This window comes from Anarhichas minor, unplaced genomic scaffold, assembly GCF_050575085.1.
Source record: "Anarhichas minor isolate MPS153535 unplaced genomic scaffold, ASM5057508v1 ptg000026l, whole genome shotgun sequence".
Taxonomy (NCBI): domain Eukaryota; kingdom Metazoa; phylum Chordata; class Actinopteri; order Perciformes; family Anarhichadidae; genus Anarhichas; species Anarhichas minor.
Window position 1 is genome coordinate 17605511 of NW_027466472.1, and position 27442 is coordinate 17632952.

Genomic DNA, 27442 nt, shown 5'->3' on the forward strand with positions numbered 1-27442 from the left:
ATATATATATATATATATATATATATATATATATCTATATATATTATATATATATATATATATATATATATATATATATATATATATATATATATATATATATATATATATATATATATATATATAATATATATATATAATATATATATATATATAATATATATATATATATATATATATATATATATATATATATATATATATATATATATATATATATATATATATATATATATATATATATATATATATATATATATATATATATATATATATATATATATATATATATATATATATATATATATATCAAAAGACAACATACTGCATGAGCTAAGACTAATGATAATTTGCTTAAAATAGATGTGATTTACTCACATGCACCATATAAGGGCGTGTTTGCATTAACTGAGAAGATGCAGGTTTTTATTCTATTGCAAGTAGGTCATACATTTAATGTACAATACTTAAAAATGACTAGTTCCTGTATCTCCATGAGCACAATACAAGCTTAAAGGGTAGGTACAGATATTTAGAATTCATTTTTGAAATACGATGAAATACAATGCCACACAAGAAAAATATTACCACAAAAGTATATACTTTATTTCAGGCCAATTTCAAAGTATCATATGAAGCAAGATATAATGTAACAGAATTTATTGTTCTAAAACACATGCACATATCTATCGGAAAAAAAAAAAAGAACAGATCATTACAGAATATAAATTCATTTCATGTGCATTTAGAAAACTCTAAATACAAAATCCTTTAACTTGTGTGATTAGTTCTACTGCTACAATGACAGTCAACAGCTAATACGCTCAGACAATTACACACTAAGTAAGCATAAAATCAGGTTTGTGTGACAAAATGCGGCATTGCATCAAAATGAAAACCGTAGCCGTGCAATACAAGCACTGTAGTGTACCACTCGTTTTAGTTGCATTGTTCTCACCAACACTGTTTATCCATCTTAAATTCATCAACACATGATTTAATGATCAATAAAATCCAAACTAAAAAGAGGTTTCTCACACAGAATAAAAACAAATTTCATGATCTCTGATCTAAAAAACAAAACAATATTGTTCCATCAAGTTAATGCCGCCAACTATTTGTTGGCAACAGAATCAGTGTGACACCCTCCAAGGACTCAACCAAGGGCATGCACAGCAAGCTGATTATTCAAAGGTTACTGCTGCAGTCATGCAAAGATGTAGTCATGGTGTAAACATCAAAATAACGTGATCATGAGAGAATTGTCAGTGTGTTGTCTCCACTGCAGCTGTAAGCAGTTTCCTACTCAGAGATAATGTAAACATGTGAGCGCTTATAGAAGAATCACTTACTGCTCTGTTCTGAAACCTCGTCCTTAAATCTCAGGGTTAGTCACTCAAAACAACCATCTTGTCAAAAAAAAAAAAAAATCATAAGAATCTCTCAGCTAGACCTATTCATAGACATTTCCATTAACACTTTAAACCTACATCATTTTCTCATTAGCTTATACAGTGTGTTCAGAGGCTGATTTACAAATCATACTGGTTCTGGACTCTGTGAAAATGGAAGCAAAATTAAGTGTTAGCGTCATTACAAAAAAAAACATCTTTGGAATCTGCCACAACAATTCCTGACTGAGATATCAACTGATTGTTTCTTAATTATTTCACACACAAAAAAAAAAAAAAATCAACAATCCGCGTAACTCACCGCCATCAGTCAAACCCTGGCCTTCTACACTACCCCTCAACATGGCTCTCAAACCTGCTTCAACTTGTCCTAGCGGTAGTCTATATAAACCCCTCATTTCAACACAGAGCGTCGCACAGAGTTGTTCCGCTCCCCCTTTAGGAAGACTGCTGTTGTAACTTTTGTATACTGTACATATTGTCACAAGGTTCAATTGATCAAAGAGCTGTAGTTTCTGTTTTTGCCAAAGAGATCTACCTTTTTGGTTACGGTTTAGGAAAGATAGTAAAAGCTGCATGTGATCATCAAAAAAAAAAACATTAACACTAATATTTATAAAGTAAAATCAGAGACAAGCAGTGAATCGGCTAAATGGTTAAAAGAAAAAGCCCAAACTGAATCATTCTGAGTCTTGGCAGACTTCATCCTGGTGAAGTGGTGTGCTGTGAAAACAGTCGACCCCATTAAAAAATAAAAGTATTAATTAATTTATGAAAGACATTAAAAACAAGCAAAATGCCATTTGATCAAAGCTATCATACATATATGTAGTAACCTAAAAAAATAAAAGGATACTAAAAAAGATAAAACAAAGAATGACTCATGATTTAGGCTTGGATAAGACTGATGCTTAGAAGCTAGGGTTTAAAAAATAAAATAAAAGCAGAAATCCCTAAATCCCCCTTATGTGTTTATAAAACAAAAATACAATTTTGATTATTGAACATTAGATAGAGGAAAGTGTGGCTGATGTGAACGAACACAGCCGAATGCTTATTGCTGCATTACAGAAACTTAGTAATTGTTCATGTTGCTCATGTCTCAAAAAAATACTACTGAAGGCACTTGATCTATCAAAGGTTTAACTTAGACTTGCTGGCACAGCCAAGCAGCAATGTAGTCGGTCCCCAGGCTTCAACCCCCCCCACCCCACCCCCCCAAAAAGCCAACATGTCCAAACTGGGCCTCACATTACCTTTACTCCAAATCAGTATTGTTCTTTATGCTTCAAATACATCATTTTTGGTTTCTCAGGCTCGTTGAAAACAAACTAAAAAAAAAAAAGGATAAAAACGTACAAGGCCAAATATAAAGCTATATAAGCTAGATGCAATAGTCCCAAACGCAGTTAAGTAGTGCTGCTTCATGCTATATTGCAAGAAAAAAGAGGCACCAGCGACTCCAGACGACAACTGATGATGGCAGTCCTTGCAGAAGAGTTCATGCAGCCCACCCAGCTCAGCTTTGAGGAGAGACCAGGGGAAGGAACGACCCCTAGATTCACTGACAGATCTGTGAAAGATTTGGGGACCCTTGCGTTATTGTCTGTTCATGGGCCAGCCTTGAAGACGCAGACAAAATAAAGAGATAACACACCAGTGAAAAGAAAAGAACAATACTGCCTCAAAAGAGGTTGGCCTTACATGCCGAGACAGAAACCGAAGTCCAGAGAGGCTCGCTGAAACGTCTTGTCAAAGCATCTATGGCTCCTTCACAGATAAGAGCAGGCAGCAGTTTAAAGTGTGGGGCGAGGAGTGAGCAGCGTCCTGCTCGGATCTCCTATAACCACGTGAGGAAGCTCTCCTTGTCGATCTTGGTAGCTGCCAGCACCGTTTCCATGTCATTGAGGATGTCGGAGCTCAAAGCCTCCTGGAGACTGGGCATCAGCTCTTCGCCCTCCACCGCCATGCTCTCACTCTCGAGGGTGCCCAGGTCTACGTCTGTACCCGGGATGGCGTCCAGGTAGTCGGGGAAGCGGCTGGGCTGTGTTGCCATGGAAGGTGGAAGAGGGTCCCCTAATGAACAGTAAAAAAAACTTTTTTTAAAAGGGGGTACATCATGAAATTCTAGAGATGCCCTGATCTGGTTGTTGCAGCCTATACCATTGCTGATCCTCGAACAACCACATCGGACAATACAGAATGTTTTTGCTGTTATAGCAGCTGGTATACAAGACAAACTTCCCGGAACTGTCCCGAAAAGAACAGAAAAAGTCACAAATTCCCTCTCTATTTCATATAGCTGTGAAAACATCTGTATTTATTCAAGTTTCTCACCAAAAACTAAACTTATAGCAGGACTGTGCCGCCCACTGGCAGTTGCCCTTTTGTTCAAGAGTTAATCGCACACCTGAGAAACCACATGTGCAGGTGGGAGGCGGGACTACACTAGGCATGCTCTTGTTGCACAAGAGTGTTTAATCAGGGCAAGCTGGCGCCATCATTTACGTCTCGCTTATTTACGTTATTTATATTTCTTGTTCTGTGGCTGGCTCCCCATGCAAGTATCTCCAACCACTTCCTAACCGCTACCTTTGCAAAGGTGCACCACATTTGTCTCGCAAGCCAAATCAGAGCAGATTTTTTTGGGAGGGAGGGAGGGAGGGGGGCTTAAAAGTGTTTTTTGAACATGTAATTATGTAAGTGTGTTCTGGTAGAAAACCCAAAATACAAGTATGAACCTGCAAATGAGTATAATACATGATTCGACTAAGCAAACTAGAGAGTGTTTGGAAGATCTTGTCAGCTTGGTCCATTAGTTTAGGTAATTGAAACACGTTCCTGTCTTTTTTGTACAGACTGTAAATATGAGCAGCCAACTGAGAAAAAAAACAACCAGTCACATCAGACTCCTAGTAGTAATTACGAGCAGAAGATTAGGGTGAAGACAGCTACGACGTCTGCCTCATGGTGGAAAGAATTGTGAAATATAAACGAGATGGGATCAATCTGTTCTACCTATTCAGCCGGTATGAATGCAATGTGTTGTTTTACAAAAACTACGCTGGGAGAAAGAGCTGAGCACCAACTACAGCAGGTTCATCGACAGCCGCGCAAAGAGATGTTCAGAAAAGACGTTCACGTTGCTTCCAGCCTCACCTGTGTCCATCTCATCCACGCTGTTGAGGAAGTCGTCTGGAGTGCGAGGGACGCTGTAGCTGCTCATACTCAAGCCGCTGTCTGTGCTCTCGTCCCTGGAGTGGTAGGTCCCGCTGAAAATAAAGACATCTCTGTTGTGAACTCTGCACGATCGCTCATAACATCATGATTTCCATCAAACTGAAGGGAATAAAAAGCTTTTTGTCTCGGGCAGAGTTTGCGGATGGCCTTGATGACCTTCACTTAACTGCTTTGAAACTGAACTACGTGAATCTAATTAACTGATCCAACAAAGCAAAACACACTCGGTTATTAAAAGCACACAGGCTGAAAAGTAACAGTGTGGCCTCAATTCCCTCGGGGACCTTCTGCATACATCCACGCTTCAACAGTTATATTTATTTGAACGACTGTGGTGACTAATCCACAGCGACACCGAGCTTCAGTATCTCGCGCTCTGTGGCAGAATATAGGAAAAAGAGCAACAATGAACGGGACAGCAGAGAGAGACAAAGAGGCTGAGCGAGGACATTTGACAAGCCTATACTAATTAGCAGAGGAAAAATATGTAGGCAGAGTATGGCAGAGGCGGGATGAATGAGGCCATTGTGAGAGTAAGGGAGTGGAGGCAACGGGGGGAGGAGGGGAGATTAGGTCGGCCTGTCTACTGACTGGACCACATGTTCTCATGGCCTGCTTGCTATTCAGCTCTTTTCTCACTTCCTCCGCTCACAGAAGAACTAGAGCTTGAACTGCTAGGAGTGATTTCCCAGAATGCCATGGAGCAGCACTTACAGATAGGAAGAGACAGTTTTTTTTTTTCTAATTACGTGCAGCAGTTTTCAGATCTAGTGTCAGTCCATCGGGTTTTGTGTTGTTACTAATCAAATTGTAAAATGTGTTCATCTCCACTTTGAATAAATTGTGGTTTTATCATATTTTTCACACCACTATTTAGGCTCTGATGGCCTGTATTGCAGCAGTTGTGCACCAGGGGTCACCAGAGTGCAATGAATGCCGTCACAAAGCTGCTGGTCTGTGTGAGACATTACCATGTGAGGAGGGTTAAGCCCAGAGACTGGCCTTCTGTTTGTGCTGCTTGTGTAACTCTAGGAGCTCTCACCGGAGCTCAAACATACGTCAAGTCTGACGAGCTGAACCAGAATGGAAGCCCTCGCCAACTGCACCTCAGCTGTGATTGTACTGGACTCGGGGAAATGACGCTCCGCGGAGGCTACTCCTGGGTTTTGTATGAAACCAACCTGTTGAGGAATGGGTCAGAGCTGTTGGCGGTCATGGTCCGGGCATCCTGGGCCATAGGGGAGGACACAGGGTTCGTGCCGCCATCTTGATCCATACTAGTAGGCAGCTGATTCCTTATAGCGAGCTCCTGCGGACGATAAAGCACAAAAACCCATGAGCAACACAATCAACCCCAAACCTAACCGCAGAGGCTTAATTACACACAGCTTCATAAAAACATGTCACAACTCCCTTTTGCTCCTGCTGCACTGCTGTCACTGCAAAAAAATGTTAAATTAAGGAATTACAAACAGACTGGTGCTCTCCATTCCTCCTCCATACAGGGTGTCAAATGACACGAGGGGCCCCGACAACAGTTGGAGACAATTGTTTTCTGCACATGCTCGGATCAGATAAGGCAACGGATATGAAGTCATGTTCTTTTTCACCTCCTTCCTCTGGAAGTCCTTGAACGGGAAGGTGCAGTGACTTGACCAATGTCCCCGTTTGAGATCTCATTAAACTTTTACGGGGTCGGAGACAACAACAGAGAGCCAATGGAAGGTTGTTAGTATAGATGTAAAATGGGCTTCCCTTTTGAGCATGACTGATCGGCGTCAGCACTGGACTGCCACCAGCAAGTTGCATACATCGCCGCCGGTTCTTCATCATACTTCATACCATGTGGAATCCATTTGGGTGTGGCAAGCATTGCCCTAAAGTTGAACTCCCTACACAAGCATATCTCATGGCTCTCCTATATTTGCAAACACAGAATGGCCTTCCAAATTCCAAATTTCCCGAAAAGTTACAGAAATTTGGAGTTTACCAGAATCTAGCCAAGAGCCTGATAGAGGAGCTCTTGAAATGTAATCTGTCTGGTCTGCAATCTGTTATTTTCCATTAAGCTTTGTTTTACTGGAAAGTGAGGATGTTGGAGGTCCGGGTAACTGTGCTGCTCATGCGTCATAATGTTTTCTTAAAGAGGTCAAAACTCCAGCAACACTTGTAGTATATAGAACAGCTGGTCAAAGATTAAAGTTGTTCTATATACTTCCAAGTGTTGCTGGAGTTTGGACCTCTTTAAGAAGACATTATGACATTATGACCTCTCCAGACGTTTTCCCTTCTCCGTGCCACCCTGGTACGTTGCCAGAAGTTGTGCCAGAAACCCCCACTCAGCGTCATAATGTTTTCCTTGCATGCACACAAACCAAGAGAAATCAGGTAGGAAGGCAGGAAATAGAAAATGCATGCACTGAAATAACCTGGTGATTATGAAACCTTTGTTTACATACACAAAGATGCAAAAAAACAAACAAAAAAGTTAGACACCAGTTTAGGGCTTTGACACGGCTAATGAATAGAAACCATGTTGCGTTAATTACATTTCTCTTGATCTCGTTTCAGTAAGGACAGTCCAAATCACCTTCTCCCGGCTTCAGCCTGGAGCACGAACACACGCAGGACACTTCCTACACGGTGAACTTCAAACAACCCATGGGAATGGCTTGGTAAACAAGTCACCAGCAGCACCCTCATTCATAATAATAAAGCTCTCTTTCTGGTGGTAATGACACGGCCTTGAGTAAACGACTGGACTCGGCTGCACCACCCTGTGTGGGCGGCACAGTGACGCATCACAGGAAGTGATAAAATGACCGCGTATGACTCACGGGGGACTTCATTGCAGGGTGCTGCAACAATAAAGAGCGATCAAAGAAGCGTACACCGCCACTACCTCGGAATGATGACTCATATTTAAAGAGGCATATTCAGGATAAGTTCCATCACATCGATGATCTCATTTAACTAGTGAGCAGTTAGGGATCCAGTGTCCTGCTGCTACGCTGACGGACTTCCACATACTGAAAGTATTGACCTCGAGACCTTTTGATACAAGCGAGTTGTTCCTCCATGGAGGCCACAGCGCTTCCCAAAAGGCCTTTGAATATTTTTTTGGAAACGCTTTAACTCTCGATTCCTGACCTGTGGTCTCTGCCGAAGTAGCTCCTGTTGCTTCAGTCTCAGCCTCTCCTTCTCGATCTGCTGCAGTCTCATCTGGTTGTTGCCTCCCATGATTCCGGGAGGGAGCTGCCCTCCCTGCTTCACTGGAGCACTCTGGGAGATCCTCTGCTGGTTCAGGGCTGCAAAAGAGACAAACGGAGAGGAGTTCAAGTCTGTTACCGCTGTAGTGTGGTGTTCATTTTAAACATTGCATTCTGTTACTACTGTATAATATGTACAGTGTTCATTTTAAACTTGGCATACAGACACTCTAAATGTATCTAAACTTTAAAAAAATAGTCAGGGGCTGCTTGATATCAAAGGAACTAGAGAGGACAAAGAGAAACTGGTGAATCCAGTATATCCGTATCCAGATTGAGCATAGTCTATATTCTGTAGAGAAACGTACAAACCTAACAGAAAGAAATGTCTTTGGAGGCAAACAGGGGAAATCTTCTGGGTTTCAATTAAGTGGGATATCTTTGTTTTTTTTCATCCCCTTTCTGAGGTTCGGCCACAACGATACGAGTAGTTTTAACGATTACAATATTCAATATCGGATGTAGGTTCCCCGGTACACTAATAATACACTACCGTATCCGGAACACACGCCTAGTAATGCCTGGCTGCGTAACAAGACTGACAACTTGAGTGTTTTTTTGTTGACACGGTGAACTTGTAAAGGAGTGAAGCCAGTGCAGCAGGTTATGTAGGACAAGGGAAGTCTTCTACCTAGTGTGTGAAACAATCACTATTCCTGTAAGACCTGATCCCCTCCCACTCACTGACTAAGACAGGCTCTGTTACTTTCGTGCATTGCATCAGTTATGACTTATCCTTTCATTGTGCGTTTTGTTTCCTTCTTAACAGACTATACTTCAGGACTGATTGTCTCTTAACCCTGGCCTGACGGGTCTGTGTGCTTATCAGACAAATGCATTTTATAATAGATTAGGTTCTTTAAACACTGCACCACTATCAACTTTCATTTGAATGTTCTTTCACCCGAGAAATATGATTGCACTGTGCACTGACAAAGCTACCAGCAAGTTTACATTATCAGAACAAATGCGTGTGTATTGAAAAACACAGCTGCTCCCCCAGTGAAATCTTTGTTATTCTTTACTCCAGCGAGGGTGGGTCCAATAAACATGTTGTATGAAAGCAGCACAGCAATGCAGCAATCTATGCATGCAAAGTAGGTCACACACTTTGTCACTACAGTGGGGAAAGAGAAGCAAATGTGCTTGACCACGAGGGGTGTAACAGTAATGGAACCAATGGTGAGAGCTGTTTGCTTATGCGCTTCAAGTACCAACCAAAACAAAGCCTTTGGCGAGAGGGGGGGGAGGGACAATTTTCATGCGGGGCTGCCTCTCTGTGCTGTCCTGCCCGCCCCGGCACCTTTCTCATCACCATTCAATCACTGTCTGTTTACACTATCTCAGGAGCTGAATGAACCGCGGCTCAGGGCTCTCCCTGGGAAGCTCTGCAGGCCCCGCCCTGCCTGCAGTCATCCCCCTCTCCCCCTCTCCGTCCACGCTGCCTCCCCCCCCCCCCCCCCCCCCAACAACCCCAACAACCCCACCCCTGCACACAAACACACACACACACACACACACACACACACACACACACACACAGAGCCATGGAGCCGCCTCAACTCTCCCACACACATATCAACTGAAGCCATGGGAGAGTGTGTTACTTCTCCCCGCTTCTTATCTCTTGCAGATACTGAGGGCGTTTGAGGCTGGATCGCTCCACCGTCGGGGCACCATTAGCAGTTCTCGAGCTACAGCTGCTGCAACATGGGCCATGTCAGCAGCTGTAGCTCTGCAAAGGCCTGAGCTTTGAAGCAGAGGCACGAGGAGAAAGATTCACCGATACAGAAGGCCAAACATTAAAAAGGAACTGTATGGTTTCAAACAACCTAGGTCTATATTCTCACAGTTTGACCAATCGCTTGTAACAATAACAACAATATTGCACTCGATGTGTAGTATCGCTAATAGGAAGTCTGACAGGGCAATAAACCACGATCAGACAGCTACACTTATTTGGACCGTATTACCATAACTGTCTATTGTAAACTTACATCACAGTTTGCATACTACCAGTTTCAACTTTGACCCACTAAACTTTACATCGCCATGGATAAAATGTTGGCTTGTTCATTGTTAGCCTGCTGATTTTCTGCCCCGACTGACTGTAACGTATTGACACCGACATGTTCCAAGATGGAAGCAATCACAATGGAGTGTGCAGTGTTATCATAAGCTAATGCTACAATGTTAGCGTAGCCACAACTACGTAAATAACGAGAAGGTGTGAGTCTTGAGGAAGAGTGAGTGGGGCATTTGATACACAAAACCATATGTTGGCGAATGCAGTCTTACAGCGGAGTTTCTACTGAACCCCCAAGTCAAGGACTCTGTCACAGCCCAAACAGCTAACAGTAACCACTGTTACTGGAGGAACTATGCCCAAACAATGAGCATATCGCAGCAGGGAATTACATCTGTGGGTGAGATAGCAGCGAAGGACAGGTTCAGTTCAGGGCCAGAGTGATAGCATAAGAAACGGAGGCCAGACTCGGCTGAGGAGACGCGTGTGTGTATGCTTGTGATTTTGGAAGGGGAGGTTGAAGGCAGCAGCACATATGGGCGGTGATAGCTGGTGGGCCGAGCAGATAAGAGACAAGTTAATGCAGTCTGCCTTTTGTCCTCTTCACGCGCCCGTGCAACACAACGCGGCCAGCAACACAGGCCCTTATCAGCCGATCACACTGTCAGGCATATGACACCACCAGATCACCTGGGGCTGGTAGGGTTGAGGGTGTGCCAGCTGCGGGAAGTTCTCTGTGTGAACAGGGCTCAGCACCTTTTGAAGGCATGGTAAATATTAGTCTGCTGTCAAATTAATAAGTCTTAAAAAGTATTGTATATTTTAAATGAATTTGTTTAAAAAGGCCACTTGAGAAGGTGTTGTCTTTCTAGCGTTGAGATAAGAAGAGTGGGGAAACAGTCTGGATGTGATAAAAACACATTTATCGGAGTCTGTCCGGAAAAATCAACAGCGTAGGCCAGCCTATATGGGAAGTATTTTACAGCTTCGAATTTGAAGTTGTGTTGCATTTAACTGTTCAATTAAAGTACTTTCGTTTCAGTCAAATAAAAACCAGAATGCAAATATTATCTCTGTGAAAATCAACTGGAAGGTATCCCTCTTAAATGGTCATTTCACCCCAAATAGTTGATCGGGACTTCATCATAAGTAGTAAGGGGCTTGAATAAAGCTGCTCAAAACAAGCTGAGTGGGTTATCCAAAATAGGTGCGACATTCGTTTTATTAAAGAACGTTACTGTTGAGCTTTTCTAAAAACGTATTTTTAAAAGCTTTTTGCACCTCAAACAAAATGCAGTTCACCTGCATGGTATTGGAGTCGGTGCAAATATCTAAGATGTAAAAAAAATAATAATAATAATAACAACAAAAACAACATGTGAGAATGTCAGAATGAACCGACCCTTTAAACTGACTCACTGCTGCCTCATCACACTATGCCAACTTCTCTGGTGAAGTACTCTCGACAGCGGAGGAAGAAACAAAAAACATCACATGACAGATAATGTAGCAACGTGTTTAACAAACGGCTTTCGATTAAGGCTTCAAAGCAGACTGTTCCTCTCCCAGGGAAAATCTGTCTATTTGTGCTCTCCAGTATCCTCCTAGTATGTTTTTGCCATGCTGTTCCTCATATCTACACAGAGCCAGCCCCCCCCCCCCCCCCCCCCCTTTCGAACTCGGCCACAGTGCACTCATGGCTTGTTCGCTGCTCACCACCTCCTTGGATGTTAAAGAGGATGCATGCTTATCCCGTCGGCATATTCCCTCTGTTCCTCTGTTTTTCTTTCTTCCCCTTTTGCCTTGCCTCTCTCTCCCTGCCCCCCACCTCCCCTCTCACATTGGAGTTCTTTGGCTGAAAAGGTCTGGAACAGATTAAGAGTTGGACCACAGAATAAAGAGGCCTGGCAGAGATTCAAGTCTGTCTGGAGCTGGAGCAGAATGGGGCTGTGCCTGCACTGGGCCTCACGCAGGGGAAAGCCAGCCGGCAACAGCCCTCAGTTAAAGGCGCTCCGCTGCTTTTCTTCTCAGAGCTCAAATTAGCCTCCATTATCAAAGCAGCTGGCTTACCATTGGAGACCTACATAGCAGAAGTATACACGTTTCTGAAGCCGAGGAGCGCATTACTGTGCTCGCATGTAAAAAAAAAAAGAAAAATGTGATTGAAGAACAACTACAAAGAATATCATTCGGTTTCCCTTCAACCACCGAGCCACACTGTGAAATATCGAGTAGTTTGAAGTGCATATCACTTAGAAATCTTAAAATCTAAAAGGATAAAAAAAACGACAGCATGTGAGCAACATAAGGGGGTATAAATGTGAGCTATTAAAAGTATTAAGCACAGAAGGATTTTATCTCACGTGGAGCAAAATGATGTTTGATGGCACACAATGAGTTAACGTGATCTCTTTCTCCCTCTCGCTCGCTTTCAGGGGCCCAGCAGCCTTGTGTGTTCAAGACTTATAAATCTTCAAAGAGCTCCGCCGATCCGAGCCGCCATCTCTCCCCAGCTGCCCCACTCCCCTTACAACTCTGTTCTGAACTTTCCTGCCTGCCTTTAGAGTGGGACTCGCAATTGCTGACAGAAAAAAAAATATAAAAACCTGCCCTTGAAGTGGCCAGGCTCGATAAAAAAAGTACAGCTAAAATTAAAACAGGAAAACAGGCTGCGTGCTGATTCACACATGTTGCCTTTGTGAACCAGGGTTAGCCTCCCTGGGGAACGCTGCTGCAAAGGAGGGATAGCACCTGAAGCGTAAATGAGTCAGAGTGACATAAGCAGGAACCTTCATCTCTGGGAGTCTTCCTTGCACAGGAGGATTAGCTCATTCCCATGGCCGCAGATAAATCTCTACACATGTAGCAGGTCCTGTCGCTAATTCACCAAACCCTGGCCACCACACACTGAAAGCTAACTGTCAAACTTAAGCTCGGCCCGGGGGATTAATGGCTAACTCAGCTGTTGCTCTAACACTAAAATGGCTGACAAAAGGTTCGGTGCAGATTTTGAGTGTGTGTGTGTTGGGGGGGGGGGGGGGGGGTTCTGTGAAATCTGGTTTCAACAACCGATGGTATGGCTAGTCACTCCGGAACAATGTAGTGCGGTGCAATAAGCAATGAATCATACAGAACTGAACCCACTATTACATTGTGGTGATGCATCTTTTATGGATTAGCCAGAACTTTCTACTGGGGAAAGTAAACTGCTGTCACAAAAACATGTTTAAGAAACTTTTTACCCTATAAAAAGACTTCCTTGTTCAATTTAATATATCATAAATATACTATTAAAACTTTTAGGTAGCAACAATGATTTTTGGGTGCCTCATAATAAAGTTTCTTGATTTAATAAGAAGAGCAAACATGGTATTTTTAATTAAATCAAGAACTAAACTAAGGAAATCCTCTCTATAGCAAACTCACCAAAGCGCGGGTCAAGTCGTGGGTCAAGCCAGGATGTGGTCTTGTTCTTGTGGTTGATGTAGTAAATTTCTCCCTCTGATGTAATAGCTTGTTCCCAGGCCTCAGGGAGAGGACCTGAGGGATGACAGGCAACAATAATGTTGGAGAGATGCTTGTGGTTCAGTCACGCCTCAGATTTGTTCTTTTAATGACATAATTGTGCAACATATAGCAACGGTAACAGCTTAGCTATTGTACATAATTGCGCATAATTACAGCATACTGTATTTGAAGAAGCAGTATATATATATATATATATATATATATATATATATATATATATAGATAGAGGTCATGGATTTGGTAGCATTTAAGACTACACAAATTCTGTACAAAGCAACAAACTATTTACTTTCCGGCAACACACAAAAGATGTTGGCGGATTGTATCTTAAGAGGAAAGGTGCCATCACACCAGGAAACTAAAAAGGTGCTATCAAGCTTAACCTGTTCGCTTTGCATAAAATGAACTCGATAAAATGAACTCGGGCTGGTGTGAAAGCTGTCAATCAAACTCTGGTGCGGACCAAAAAAAAACAAACAGACCAAGACCACCTGAAAAGTGGGGTCTCGGTCCGCCATGTCTCTCTCAGGACTATGATGCCCATTGTTGTTGTTCTTCTTCTTCTTCTTACTGTTTTTTTGTTTCGTTTTTATATTGACATGATTTTTTATGCGTATGTGATAAACAATAGTTTCATTATTCAAGCTAAGTTAAAGGGGCAGGACATTATACGCGTCTACCTCTGCCTATTCCTTTTCAAACATGTAATATTTATTCATTTAGAAGTTGCTGCATCTGTTTACCGTTTATGTTATTGATGATTCTTCTTTGTGTTCTTATCATTTGTTACAAGTTCAAAATAAAATCTATCCATCCATCTGCTCATCCGACTATCTCTTCCACTAACTTGGACAAAAATAAACAGACTATATGGGAAAGTGAGGTCAAAGACAAATAGTAGCACATTACTTTTCACCACATTCAAGGTTATTGTATCTTTTTTTAAGATTCGCCTATAGGTTGCCAGCAACGATTTGAGAATACAGGAAGACTTCATCAGTAAACTCTGTATTCTGTGAGTCACGGAGCTCCCAAACATGTCAGACAGGACCCGTCATGTTCTACCTCGGTCTTAACTCACCTAGGGCAAATTCCAACCGCATTGGCCAGAAGTGAGGTACACAGAGTCTTAGTGACATGTAAAAACTAGACCAGACTGCTCCCGACTTCTACTGTATGTGGTATGAAAGTAAGAAGATGGCCAGAAATAACATCAAGTTTAGTCTAATGCTGAACGTCCCACATTGAAGAACTTGATCTGTAAATACATGTCATGTGCTGCTTCTCTCGTGAAACTAAACTTAATAAAGTCACGGTATACATACCACTGGCTGGGTTCATAATGTTCTGTTGCTGCACTGGCACAGAACTAGGAGGGGGAGCCTGGTTCATCTGGAGCAGGGCCTTGCGAGGATCCTGCCAGGTCGTGGTCTGATCAATGTGGCTGTAGGGAGACAAGATGGCCAAAATAAATAAGTCCTAAAAATGACCCATCAAGGTGTTTTCCAGTAGTAATCAGTAGTGAGTTCAAACCAGGGGCCGTATCAATGTGAAACATCAGGTCACATGCAGGAACTGGTGACTCAGAGCAGTTTCAACAAGCTCTTTGATGAAAACACTGAATCCAACGCCTGCTTTCTGTAAACTATGACTGTTATAAACTATGACTGTTACAGGAAACCAAACTCAGCTGCGTCTGTTTGGACCCAGTCTGAACCCACCGTTCAATATAGGACTGGGATAGTTTTTTTCACTTTTTGCTCACTTAAAAGTTGTACGCCATGAATCAGAATGGGTAAACTGCACGCGTTGTTTTGAATTAAAATAAAGTTATAAATGATAAAAGACAAAAAAAAAAACAAGCAGCAAACGACAACAGTAGACGACTAGAAATGAATCGACATCACGTGGGACTGCATGGAAGCCCAACACTTCTCGTCTAAGAGGCTATGATTGGTTTCAAAACAACTATTGTAACGCCAAACAATGTTGCTCCATCTATTTTACGGCTCGTCTTTGCCGGGGACAGGAGTGGGGAGCGGGGGAGAGGGGGCATTGTGTTGCATTCTGTGAAGGCATTGATAATTAGTGCTTTGTTGGTACTTGTTGCTTGATTAAGATGGAAAGCTAATACAGGAAGCCCTCCTCTCCCGAGCAGGACCCTCTCTTTTGAGGGAGGGTCAGTCCCAGGGCTCAACGCAGGGGGTCCTTTTTTCCTGGAAGTGGCTCGGACACTGTGGAGTGTCAGGGGCTTTAACAATCTGGCGCCACATTTACAAAGCTTTCACCTGCTTGACAAAGGCACAGACTGAGCTACGACCTAAAACCCCACTATTCACTTGTGCTTTTTGTTTTGTTTTTCGAAACAACCCATTTAAAAAAGGCCTCGCCTCAAACTCCAGTAGCGTGTTTTTGCAACACCACAACCCTATTTAGTGGCTGAATTATTTTATACAAGTGAGAAAAATAGAGTTTGTTCAGAAACGCAATGAAATATTACCCTCGGCAATCTATATATTGTACCCTGCAATAATCACGCTCCTCAACCCGGTGTGACTCTTTACGACTCGCTGTGAATTTGATCCCAGAGCGCCATTAGCCCAGATTTTAGAACAGCTGGGTGAAGTGAGAGATTCAGAGGGTCTTTTGGCCTCTGCGGTAATCCCAGCCTGCCTGTCTGCTCTCTATCCCAGGCCAGAGAGCGAGAGGGCCTGACTCAGCACCCCCCCCCCCCCTACACAATGCAACCCATTTTGAAGCCCCCTCTTGTTTATGCTTTACTGATCAAAGGAGCTGCCAAATCCCCTACCAAACCCTCCCCCAGCCCTCACACACACACACACACACACACACACACACACACACACACACATACACACACACACACACACAAACACCACAAACCAAGCAAAATAGCTGGAAGTGCTCAGATTGGAGGGGGCCCTTTGAGAAAGAAGGGTCACAGGGAGCGGGGTGAGACAACTACAGAAAAGAAGGGGGGACAAAAAAGTGAAAGAGGGGGGGGGGGGGCATCTACGGAAGCAATCCCTCTGAATTCCATTGGCTGCGTGAGTTGCTGTGGTCCTGTTACACTCCGAGCGCCCGCCCTGCCCCCTTCCCACTCTGGAAACTATGACATTTATTATAGAGGAGAGGGGAGGAGACTCCGAGAGGAGCACAGGGATAAGGGAAGGGAGGACTTATCGTAAATGAGAGGCCTGCACATCCTGGTACACAAACGGTGAACAGAAATGCTACAAGTGGAAAGAAAACACGGATGAAAATGTATAACCTCAAAGCCTCTAAGAACTCTGATAAATCCGTATCCGCACCTCCTTAATTCGGGCTTCTCCTAGCACAGATGAAAGTACAAATATTGGATTTTCTATCAAACTCCAGCGTGGGAGGCCGAAGTTTGTGGCTCAAATCAATCAAAACAGATGTAAACACAGCTTCAGCAAAGCGCCTGTGATAAAAATCCACACGCTGCGAAGGTTTCCGAGCTCTGCGCTGTATGAGGGAACTGGTGAATAAGTTACAGAGAGCCCAGTAATTCATCACCAGATTCTTAAAGCTAAAAGATAATCCATTCACTCGACCTGCCCCGACCCCTATATGGTCCGGGGCTATACGCCGCTTCCTGTCGCCGAGACATAAAACAAAACAATGTCATGGCAACTGCTGGGACGGCTGGAGGCCACCAGTTGCTGTTCGGAATTGCTGATGATCTGCAACCTCACAACTGCTCGGTGTTGTCTTTACATGTCATGACACCACGGCGAGCTCAGCAGGACGACCACCACACCCTGCTACTCCTCCTCCCCCCCCCCCCCCGGGGCATGGCAGTGGACCCAGAGCGAACGGGCTGTGGGTTAGGCCTCGTCCACACTGCAGCAGTTACAGTTGAAAACAACAATCACATGTTGTTACTGTTTTTTTGGGTCGTTGTCCAACCCGACATGCCAAAACAATAAGATGATGCTTAGATAAAATGCATATGTGGTTTTGGTCACATGGATCAAGAGCGGAGGAGCGCATTATACTCCAGGAGTGGTTACGTTACTCCTGCCATTAAAACTTAGAATCTTATTTGAATTCAAACTAGCCAGTGCTGCTCATCTTCATGTAGGAGCAAACTGCACTGAGACGGCAGCTTTAAACTATTTCTGTGGAATGGTTTCCGCCAGCTGAATGAAGTTATCCATAAAAATAAAAAAATCAGTGGGTCTGCATTGTCGTGGACATGGCCTCAGTCCGACGGTCGGTCTTCTGTTTGTGAATCGCACAACAGAAAACATGACCCGTCGTTAGCTTCTTCGTGGGAAACTGACTGTAAATTGGCCAGGTGCTGCAGCGAAGGAGAGCACTGCGGTTCAGACGCGACCCGTTATCAAGTCGCTCGCCTGTAGCGCGCTTGCTCCTTTTTGCTCAAGCTATCATCATGTTCGACTGTGGCTTAGCACGGAGGAGGACTCTTGCTCCACCCAGGCACTTGACGTCTCCTTGACTGATGGCCCAATTATCAAGGTGGCGTTTATTGTGTCAGCGTTATTTATAATGTGTCTTGCTGAGGAGGAGGAGGGCGTGGGACCTTTTGCATAAAGGCTAAACTTGACTCTTTTTTCTATACTAAGGACATTCAAGATAGACTTTTTCTCTATCAGTAGTTTAAATGTATGTTCAAACGCCTGTGACTGAACCAAAAGTTTTGACTGGAGTCAGCTTCACAGAGTAACTCAGCAGAGGTTCGACATCCTCAAAGAGATCCAAGTGAAGACGTCTGAATGTTGCACTTGTTTCACAGGCCTCGTCTGATTACAGCAGTATGACAAACCGAACACGGAGCTTGCCTGTTTACATCCGTGAAAACTGCGGCGTTTACATCTGGCTTTGAGGAGAATGTTCTATCCAAAAATAAGTCTGCTCTGTGGTTTAAAATGTCTCTGAATCAGCTCTGCTACCTGCCAAAAACAGCAGATCAAAGCTAGACGCGAGGCCAGATAGAGCGTTTTATTCCTCTGAAACCGTCTCTCCTCAAAGCCAGATGTCAAAATCTGCGTTTTTTGCTGGCGTGAAACAAGGGAGTGAAGCTACGGGGAGTGCAGCAGTGACGAAACACACCTCCTACAGCTGAGTTGTCAAATGTTAAAAATGGGATCCTCAGGCCACAGTGGTTCCACCCAGGGAGTATGTGCTTGGAAGGTGGTTGAAGCCGATGACTAAAGGGTGCACTGAGGGAGGCAAGATGTAATCAGGCCTCTAAGATGAGGATGACCACCTCCACTCTGGTTGAATGGGGATGCCTGGCTGCCTCTCTATCAGCAGGACATCATCAAGAGAGATTATTGGGGCAACCTCTGTGACCCTATTGTGGCAACCTCTGTGACCCTATTGTGGCTTTAAGTTTCCCTTTGAAGGAGGGTTTGTCTCATCATACTTCCTAACGAAGCAACTAATTCACAAAGTACCAGGGACGGAGCTCAGAAGGTTCAGTTTGACTGCTGCTTGTTTTCAAAGAACAATTCAAAAGACTAATGTATTTAAGTGTCCTTTCAGAAGGAGTGCCAGTCAAACACTGACTGCACTACATAGGCACAATTATGCGTTTTAATAGTAAAAAAGAGTTTAAATGTATGCATGCTGCAACCGACAACATTAATACAAATGTTTCTCTATTTTGTTGTCCAAGCTCTATCCCGTTGCCACCAGGTGCTATGGTTAGAGTCGTTTTTGGGAACTCTCAACCCCACCTGAGACGGCCCATGAGCCCGATACTACATCTCTGTGGAGATGCACTCAGTGACAGTGGAGGCATTGATGTCTGGGACAGAGGTGTTACATTAAGACTTTGGTAAACACTAGCCGGACTTTCTCACAGTCCCATTTGTGTACTGAGCTGACAGGCCCCAGTTGAACAGGAAGGGCCTTGTCTGTGTGTGTGGTCAATAAACCAAAAGTTTGTCAAACACAAAGTTCGCTCCGAATGAGGGCTCCACGCAGGCTTACAGCCCAGTCTTCCCAGCACCATTTGTGACTGACCGAGCGGTCTCAACAGCTTCATTTCAAATCCAATTTGCGTACTTATCACGTCAAGCTTTAAGTAAATTATATAACAGTCGATACTGAAAATATTTAGGCATTACGTGTAATGCTTACATAAGATGGCGAGTGTAAGATCAGTGTGAGCCAAGCGATTAGATCAGCTCTGCTGTGATATATAAGATGTCAACAAACAAATGTGGAGCAAATTTTTTTTAAAAAGCAGCCAGGCAACTGACTTTTACACAACCACACCATTTGTGTGCAGCTCTCAATGGACTGTCGGTATTTTTAAAATTTCATATCAAAAGGGGACAGAAATACAAGAATGCAATGGTAGCTTTTTGTCGCTCAAAAGGAAAAATGTTGAAGATTTTAAAACAAGAACCAGACATTTTTTGTTAATATCACAGTCCAAATAGATATCGACTGCATACAATGAGAGCATGAGGTCCAAATAAACACTCTGATCTTTCCTGCTCTAATAGGGGGCCTCCCTGACTTGTTTTTAGCGCAACAGATGTCCAGGAAACCCCATATAGGGTCCACTGAAGACCGACTTGTTCTCAGCCTGCCTAGTTTTCCTTGTTAACCAGGATTGTGCCCAATTTACAGTGTAAAAACACACAGTTAAATAATTAGTAGTAGCCTATAATACATAATAATTTGATCCTTTGCAATCGTTGTTAAGAGGCGAGTCAGCCATTCTGGTTGTGGGAAACCAGGCTCATCAAAACGGTTTAAAATCCAATTGAGAAAAGACAAAAGTGTCCGTCGGCACTCAGCTCTACCTGCCCCTGAGGGCAGACAATAGCTACTCCCCCCCCCCCCCCCCCAAAGCTTCCCTCCGCTTAGGGCTGACTTCCCACGGACTAAAAGCTCATTCAAAGCTGCATTTAATAAGCGCCCGGAAACAGTGATTACCCCTCCTAGTTTACCGGTGTGTCTAAATTAGAAACCTTCATTAGTTTATGACCCAGCCCTGGAGACCGGCCCTGCCCCCCCCCCCCCCCATCCCCGCACCAAGCAAGGTGACCCAACCTCCCTGCCCCTGCTGTCGTAAATCAAAGGCCACAGCAAACTGCTGGAAGAAAGAGGAGGAAAGGTCAACAGACTTTGTTGACATTCTCCCAGTGTTCTCAGACTTCTCCTCAGCTTAAGCTTTTTGTTATTTATGTTATAGTCAAAACAAAATAGAGATTTTTGTTTTGCAGGAGATTTGCTCATATTTTCATCGGGGCGACAACAACCAATTATTTAAATGGTTAAACTTTTTGAAACCATTTTTTTTTTTTAAGCGTTTTTCATTATTAATATTCCCAAGAGCCTAAAGTGACATCAATGACAGTCTGGAATCCAAATTTACAATAATAGAAAAAAAGAGAGAACAGCAGAAAATCCTGAAAAAAAATGAGAAGCTGGAAACAAATATAGTTGTAATAAATGACCAATATGTTGCAAATAGATTTTGACTGAATAAGCAAATGATCTACTAATTGTTTCAGCACTGATCACTAAAACACACCAGGCCAAACTGAGGCTGTCAGCACGGTTGCACGGTGCACAAGCTCAATTACTTACTAGCAACTGTGAGCAGCATAGTCTTAAGAAGGCCGCTGCCCTCTCCCTCCGCCATCTTTAAAACTTCATGTCAAACCATTTGTCTATTTTGGGAAGGCTCACATGAGTCTCAACAGGCCTGTGGTCTGAATAAAGATCACTGTTTCACTGCCGGGACAAAGGGAGGGCCGGAGTTTCTCTTGGCCCCTCTTCTAGTCATCTCCACATGGCTGTTATTTAACTCCATTGACACAAAGGAGGCGCCATCACAGCGCCACGGCTCCATTCATACCAAAGCAGAGCCTGGCTTTAAAAAAGGGGAGTGGGACATCGGCGTCCAATGTGACTCACAGAGGCCACTCACCCCCCCCCCCCCCCCCCCCCAGACTGCATGATCCTGTAGTGTACTAGTAAACAACAGAGGTGGAGAAACAGATTATTTTAAAATGTTTTAAAAACTTTCACCCTGAATTGATTTATCTCTAAGGACAACAGCGGTCACCTGAGTGAAATGTGAGCCCCCGCTCAGCTCTGCTCGCTGGTGACAGACTCCCCACCCACCCACCCACCCACCCACACACACACACACACACACACACACACACACACACACACACACACACACACACACACACACACACACACACACACACACACACACACACACACACACACACACACACACACACACACACACACACACACACACACACACACACACACACACACTCTCTCTCTCTCTCTCCCTCCCTCCCTCCCTCCCTCTCTCTCGCTCTCTCTCTCTCTCTCTCTCTGGCTCAACTTCACTCCTTCTGCAACGCGTCTCGGTCGGACAACCCCTGTTTATAAATAGGGGAGTGTCTTTTCCAGCAGCTCTGCCGAGGCCGCCCGTATTCCAGATCAAATATCTGCACTTTGATGTGTATGGAAGATGTCTGCCGGAGTTTTTCCTGACTTGAACACAAACACTGTACTACACTTACTCTAGCTGTACAGCATGCCACTCAAAGCACAGTTCTCAACAGAGACACAACTACTTCCCCAAAGCCATAGGATGCACCATGCTCCAGTTTTGGAATTGACTTGTAAACACATACGAGCAGAGACTAAAATTAATTGTAAAACAATTACATGTTTAATATTCAGGATTTAGATTAAATTGTTCTTTGTATTATAGAGAAAGAAGCTCTGCAGCCACATGGTACAAACCTAAACGGTGCCTTTATCAATGATCAATCAATCAATCAGAGACAGTTCTTTATCTGCTTTGTAGAAAAAACTGAACTCTTTGACAATTACACAATTTGTTATATAACAAAGAACAAATTACACGTCGTTTGAATTTATAAAAAATTTAAAAAGACAAACAACAAAACGTAATAGTGCAACAAACGTTTGAACTAAAGTTATACAAGATTGGCTTTTCCAAACTAAAATTTTGTTTACAAAGTTGCTTGCTTGTCTGGAGGCGCATTAGATCACTCAGTCCCTAAACAACTGCAGTGATCCTGGGAGAGTCGAGGGAATCGTGTTTTTTCTCTCTTCTACCCCCCCAGTGCTTTTGTACAATTTTAGAAGAGCCTCCTAAAAAACGGCCCAGATGTTCTCCAGATGTGAAACCTTAAAGCATCTGGTACTGAAAGCTGCTTTTGGATCCAAGTACATTTGAGGCTATGGTGTTTGTTCAGACCCCGTGTCAGAGAGTAATATTTCCTAGAACAGTAAACATCTTTGAGGGGAGTAAGAAGGACGACTTTTGATGTCAAATCATCTTGAAAACACGAGCTGCTGAGCTTCTTACTACACTTTGGAACATTTCACAACGAGCAGACGCTCTTCAGGACGCCGCTTTAAGACAAATACATAAGAAAAGTGAGAAAGAATACAAAGAAAAACCCTCACAGCCCTAAACTGACAGTCCTAAAGAGCTCTGGTATAACCACCAACTACTATTTTTTTCAAAAGTATACTTTGGATCATCAATGTGGAGGAGATATGCTGGTTAGCGGATGACTTTTGTAAAGATGTCTGTCCTTTGCCGTCTGGGGCAGCTACAATGATCCATTGTCTCTACTGAAACCTGAGCCCAAGACAAGGAGCACCACATACAGCAGCAGCCCCTCAAAAGACGTCTCCCTTGTTTGCAGAGGCCACCAAATTTAATAACCCACAATTCAACTATTGCAATTGTCTCTTTTTCGAAGCACACTGGCCACCATTGTGCGTCGCGGCAGATTTGCAAATTATTGTCAGCATAATGTACACCGTGCAGAGTCCGATCCCAAGACCGCTTCTCTGGGAGGTTGGACTTGTATCGACCGTTGGTGCAGGCCAAAGTGTTCCTTGGACATACTGGAGTGACTCTTCTCAACTTTAAGAGGTCACACAAGAGTCACCAGGTTATAAGCAGGTTTCCTACACTTGCATGAAGGTCTATTAATGTCTTATTATGGTCTTGTTTGACACATTTAAAAGGAGACTTATTTTCCATGATATGGATGAGACAGTTGGGTGGTTAACGTTAAAGACCACAGATGCATCTTTATCAGAATGCAAAGTGGTGTCAGTAGGACAGAGAGATGTCTACAGGGCTGTTGGCTCTATGTGCTAAATATCAATACAACACTTCATCTCCTTTCAAAGCCACCCATTCATTTTCAAAAACACAGATCCAAGTTGCAAACTTTGAAGCTTTTTCAAAGACTGTATAACGCAAGAGACAGTGTTGTCACTTGTTTCCAGCATACTTACTTGAGGAAGTATCTCTGGCCCGAGGGGGTCTTGGCCATCTCCCACCCCGGGGGCAGGGGCACGTCATCGGGAATCTCGTACGAAGACTGACGGAGATGTTGAGGGGAGGGCGGGGGCATGCCAGACAGGGAGCCGACGGTAACAGCCCCCAGCTGAAGGGAGGCCGGGGACGAGTGTGCTCGGACGTGGTGGGGTGGGAGGACTCCGCCGGTCCCAGCGTCGGTGCTGGCCTGTGTTGGGGTTGGAGGAGAGGCAGTATGAATGCAGTCCCATAGTCTTTCCCTTAGGGACCCTTTTTACCAAGTTTCATCTGATATCGTTATGAAGCAAAACAAGCGTGTCCAAAAGTAGAAGTATATACAGTTCAAAAAGGTTATTACATTTGATCCTATAGTGAATAACTGTTTCATTGAGTATTTATAAAACAAACGTATACAATACTGTATTTGAGGCCAGCTCACAGATAATAGTAAGGATTTAAAGAACTACAGGACACACACCATAAGAGATAAGTTGGTTTTTTTTGTGCACATTAGGTTTGCATGAATTATTCTGATTTCACATTTCACTCACGTCTCATACAATATAATCACTTCACGCGTATGTTAGTTATTTTCATATGCATGTGTAGGCAAGTTTGAGAGCTGTTTAATTAATAAGGATGAGGCCTGTGTGGGACAGAGGAGAGCGCAGACTCGCTGCACAGCAACGCATGCGCACTGACGAGAAAAACTCCACAGAGACCATAAGCAACAGTTGTGTGTGTGTGTGTGTGTGTGTGTGTGTGTGTGTGTGTGGTAGCAAATCATCTTGAATACAAAAACTTAATTATTTCATTATGTCCACATCATTGTTACCTTTCTATGCATGAATGTAACCAAAACATGTACACATACTGTGTGTGCACGTTCCACTAAAGGCCGTGTGGGTTCAGCCAACCTGACAACTCGCGTAAAGTAATAATAGTATTTGTTCCACTAATGGGCCCATCGCTGAGGACAAACAAATGGCTTTTCAGGATATTTTGGTGACTCTCTCACACACAGGCCCTCGGGCTTTTTCTCTGCAGTGATTACCAACCTAATGACAACTTGTTGAAAAAGTTTAAGCTTATTTACTATTACGGTGTATGTAAAGGAGGGTGGGAGACGTTTAAGTACAAATACGTCTTAATAAACAAGGGCTATAATATCCCACAATTTACAGCCGCTTTAAGCCCAGTGGTGATATCCTAACTGCTCATATGAAGTGACTGCAGGCTCCCACTCGTGAACCGTGGGCCCCCGAGTCCCCACAGGACGGGCCTCTGTGCTCTAGTCGTGATTTCTGGGAAAGGGGGCAGAGGAGAGACGGGGCGGGCTTACTTGTCTGGAATGGGACTTTGGTTCAGGGGGTTTGAAGAAGGAGTCTGGCAGTTTCCTCATCCTCATGGGTACGCAAGGGGGCACGATCGTGTTTTTCGGGTTCATCACGGCGTTAAAAAGAGCCTCCAGGTCGGTCTCGGAGTCGCCCCGTACATGGACGATCTGGTGTCCGGCAGGAGGGTTATGCTGGCTCGGATCCATTGCTCCCAAAACTGTCTGCCAACTTTGTGCGTGTCCGAAAATGTTGCGTTAAGGAATTCACCAAAAAAAAAAAAAAAAGAAGTTTGAGACAATCCCAAACTTTTTTTTTTTTTCCTCTTTTTTTTCACACAGCAGGAAATATCGACGACACTCAGAAAAAGTGATCCCGAGTCATTCTAAAGTCGAACAGTCGAGGACTTTGTTTTCTTCCGAAGTGTGTTAGCTGTCGAAATCTGCAGTGAAAGACAGCGCTTTCCTGTTGTTTCTCGCTGGCATTCTTGAGAATGTAACAAAGCGCATATCTACTCCACACTGGAAATCTGTGTTGTCGTCCCGGCCCCAAAACTTTTCCACAAAAAAAAAAAAAGCACACGAAGCCACAAAAGACGAAAAAACAACAACAGCACAAACGCACTTCTTCTGTGTTTAGGCCAAAGTTGAGGCTGTTAGTGGATTTTCTTACACGAGAGATTCATAGTGCGAAGAACAAATCTCTGCAGCTCACTTTCCAGAAAAAAAAAAAACTTTTGCTCCAGTCTAAACTTTGGGCAGGACATCAAACTTTATGACTCATGGGATGTCTGCTCCGGAGGCGGGGCTTAGGATTAATTGGGACAAGAGTCTTTAAAGGTACAGTCAGTGAAGCCCAGGGGCCAGAAACAAGTTTATTATGCCAAAGTTTTACTTTTACGTCAAAAACAATAACTTTCATTAATTCGAACCCAGAACACCCACATTTTATGATATATATGTCACAACTTTTTAATTGCGGAAAACCCCTCATCAACTCAAACCAGGATTTTGACGGTACCCAAATGACATGGTGACTTTCGGTCATGTTTATTCTATAATCGATGGGGCAACCGAACGGTAATTATTACACATTAATTAGATAATCTGGGCAACAATTGCCAAATTAAAGTGTTCCCTATTTTGTTGGCAACCCTTTGAATACAACAGGGACCCCTGCTGATGCCAAACGGAGCCCACTTGGGGAAAAAAAGTTAAATGATGACTCTGCCAAAATGTAAAGTAAGTAAAAAAAAAAAGAAATAAAATAAGCATGCGAGTTTCACAATTTGTTCAGCTGTATAACCTCAAAAAAATGCACATGTAGATGAGCAATATGTTTGTGGAAGCAATGTCAAAATCTCACCTAAACATTATTATTTTATTTGTATTTGTTCCTCTTACATTTTCAAAGTGTTTTTAGGGGTTACTAAAACATTCTTATACGATTGAGTGTTAGAAGAAGGTCTTTATCTTTAGTGTTTATGTATAACATGTTCTATATTTTGTCTATGCATGATTATGCATGATTATCACAACTCAGTGATTTTAAGAATAACTCACAGCCACACTTTCTCTCATCAGTATATATAATGGTACTACTTTTTTTTTTTTACAGTGCTCATGAAAAGTAGATCCATGCAGTTTCCCACAATTGTTATGCTAATGAGGCCCCTCTTCCATTGAAAAATCATTTTGTCAAGATCCACTCTCTTTGGATACAGAGGCTCTGTTTCAACTCTTTTTCCCATACATCCACTGAATGAATGATTATGAAGCCCTATTAAATACCCGCAGACACTGTAAAGCAGATTAACAGGGCTTTGCTCTGCCAGTCACATGCTCATGTTTCTTAACAGATGCACGTCTCAACTTGAATTTGTCCATGTACAATTGTTTATGGAAGTTATTCGTTTTTATTCGATTACAAAAGTTTGGAAACTTCGAATCGAAGATGAGTAAAATTTAATTGTTATGTTATATGTTCCATATTATGACTTCCTTGTATTACGGCCTCTTCACTGCAATTATTCTAGTAGTGTATCAGTATATATTAATATAAACGTCCTGTAGGAATTCATATTTCTCCTATCATTTTCCAATGTCTCCATTCAAGGCGCATCAAATGATTGTATAACTCACACCACACTTTCTTTTCTTTCTTTTAATCTGTGCGATACTTCATGATTGTGCCTCCACATATTTGGATGCATGAATGATACATTCTGTGCACACATGCTGCCAGTCAAGAGATGTCCATTG

At 43.1% G+C, this 27442-nt stretch overlaps 1 protein-coding gene across 4 annotated transcripts; it reads right to left on the bottom strand.

Moving 5' to 3' along the window:
• Nucleotides 1–327: 327 nt before the first annotated feature.
• yap1 (Yes1 associated transcriptional regulator) lies at nucleotides 328–26164 on the bottom strand. Of its 4 annotated transcripts, XM_076100987.1 has the most exons (9): nucleotides 25190–26164; nucleotides 23826–24055; nucleotides 14801–14919; nucleotides 13374–13487; nucleotides 7789–7960; nucleotides 7279–7288; nucleotides 5834–5961; nucleotides 4572–4684; nucleotides 328–3488 (listed from the first exon to the last, which is right to left on the bottom strand). In XM_076100987.1, the coding sequence occupies exons 1-9, from the start codon at nucleotides 25388–25390 to the stop codon at nucleotides 3253–3255; spliced, it is 1323 nt and encodes a 440-aa protein (XP_075957102.1). In that variant the 5' UTR covers nucleotides 25391–26164; the 3' UTR covers nucleotides 328–3252. The 4 variants fall into 4 exon arrangements, with proteins under 4 accessions (XP_075957102.1, XP_075957105.1, XP_075957103.1 ...); XM_076100990.1 differs by lacking the exon at nucleotides 13374–13487; XM_076100988.1 differs by lacking the exon at nucleotides 7279–7288 and having other exon boundaries at nucleotides 7803–7960.
• Between the last annotated feature and the right edge of the window lie 1278 nt (nucleotides 26165–27442).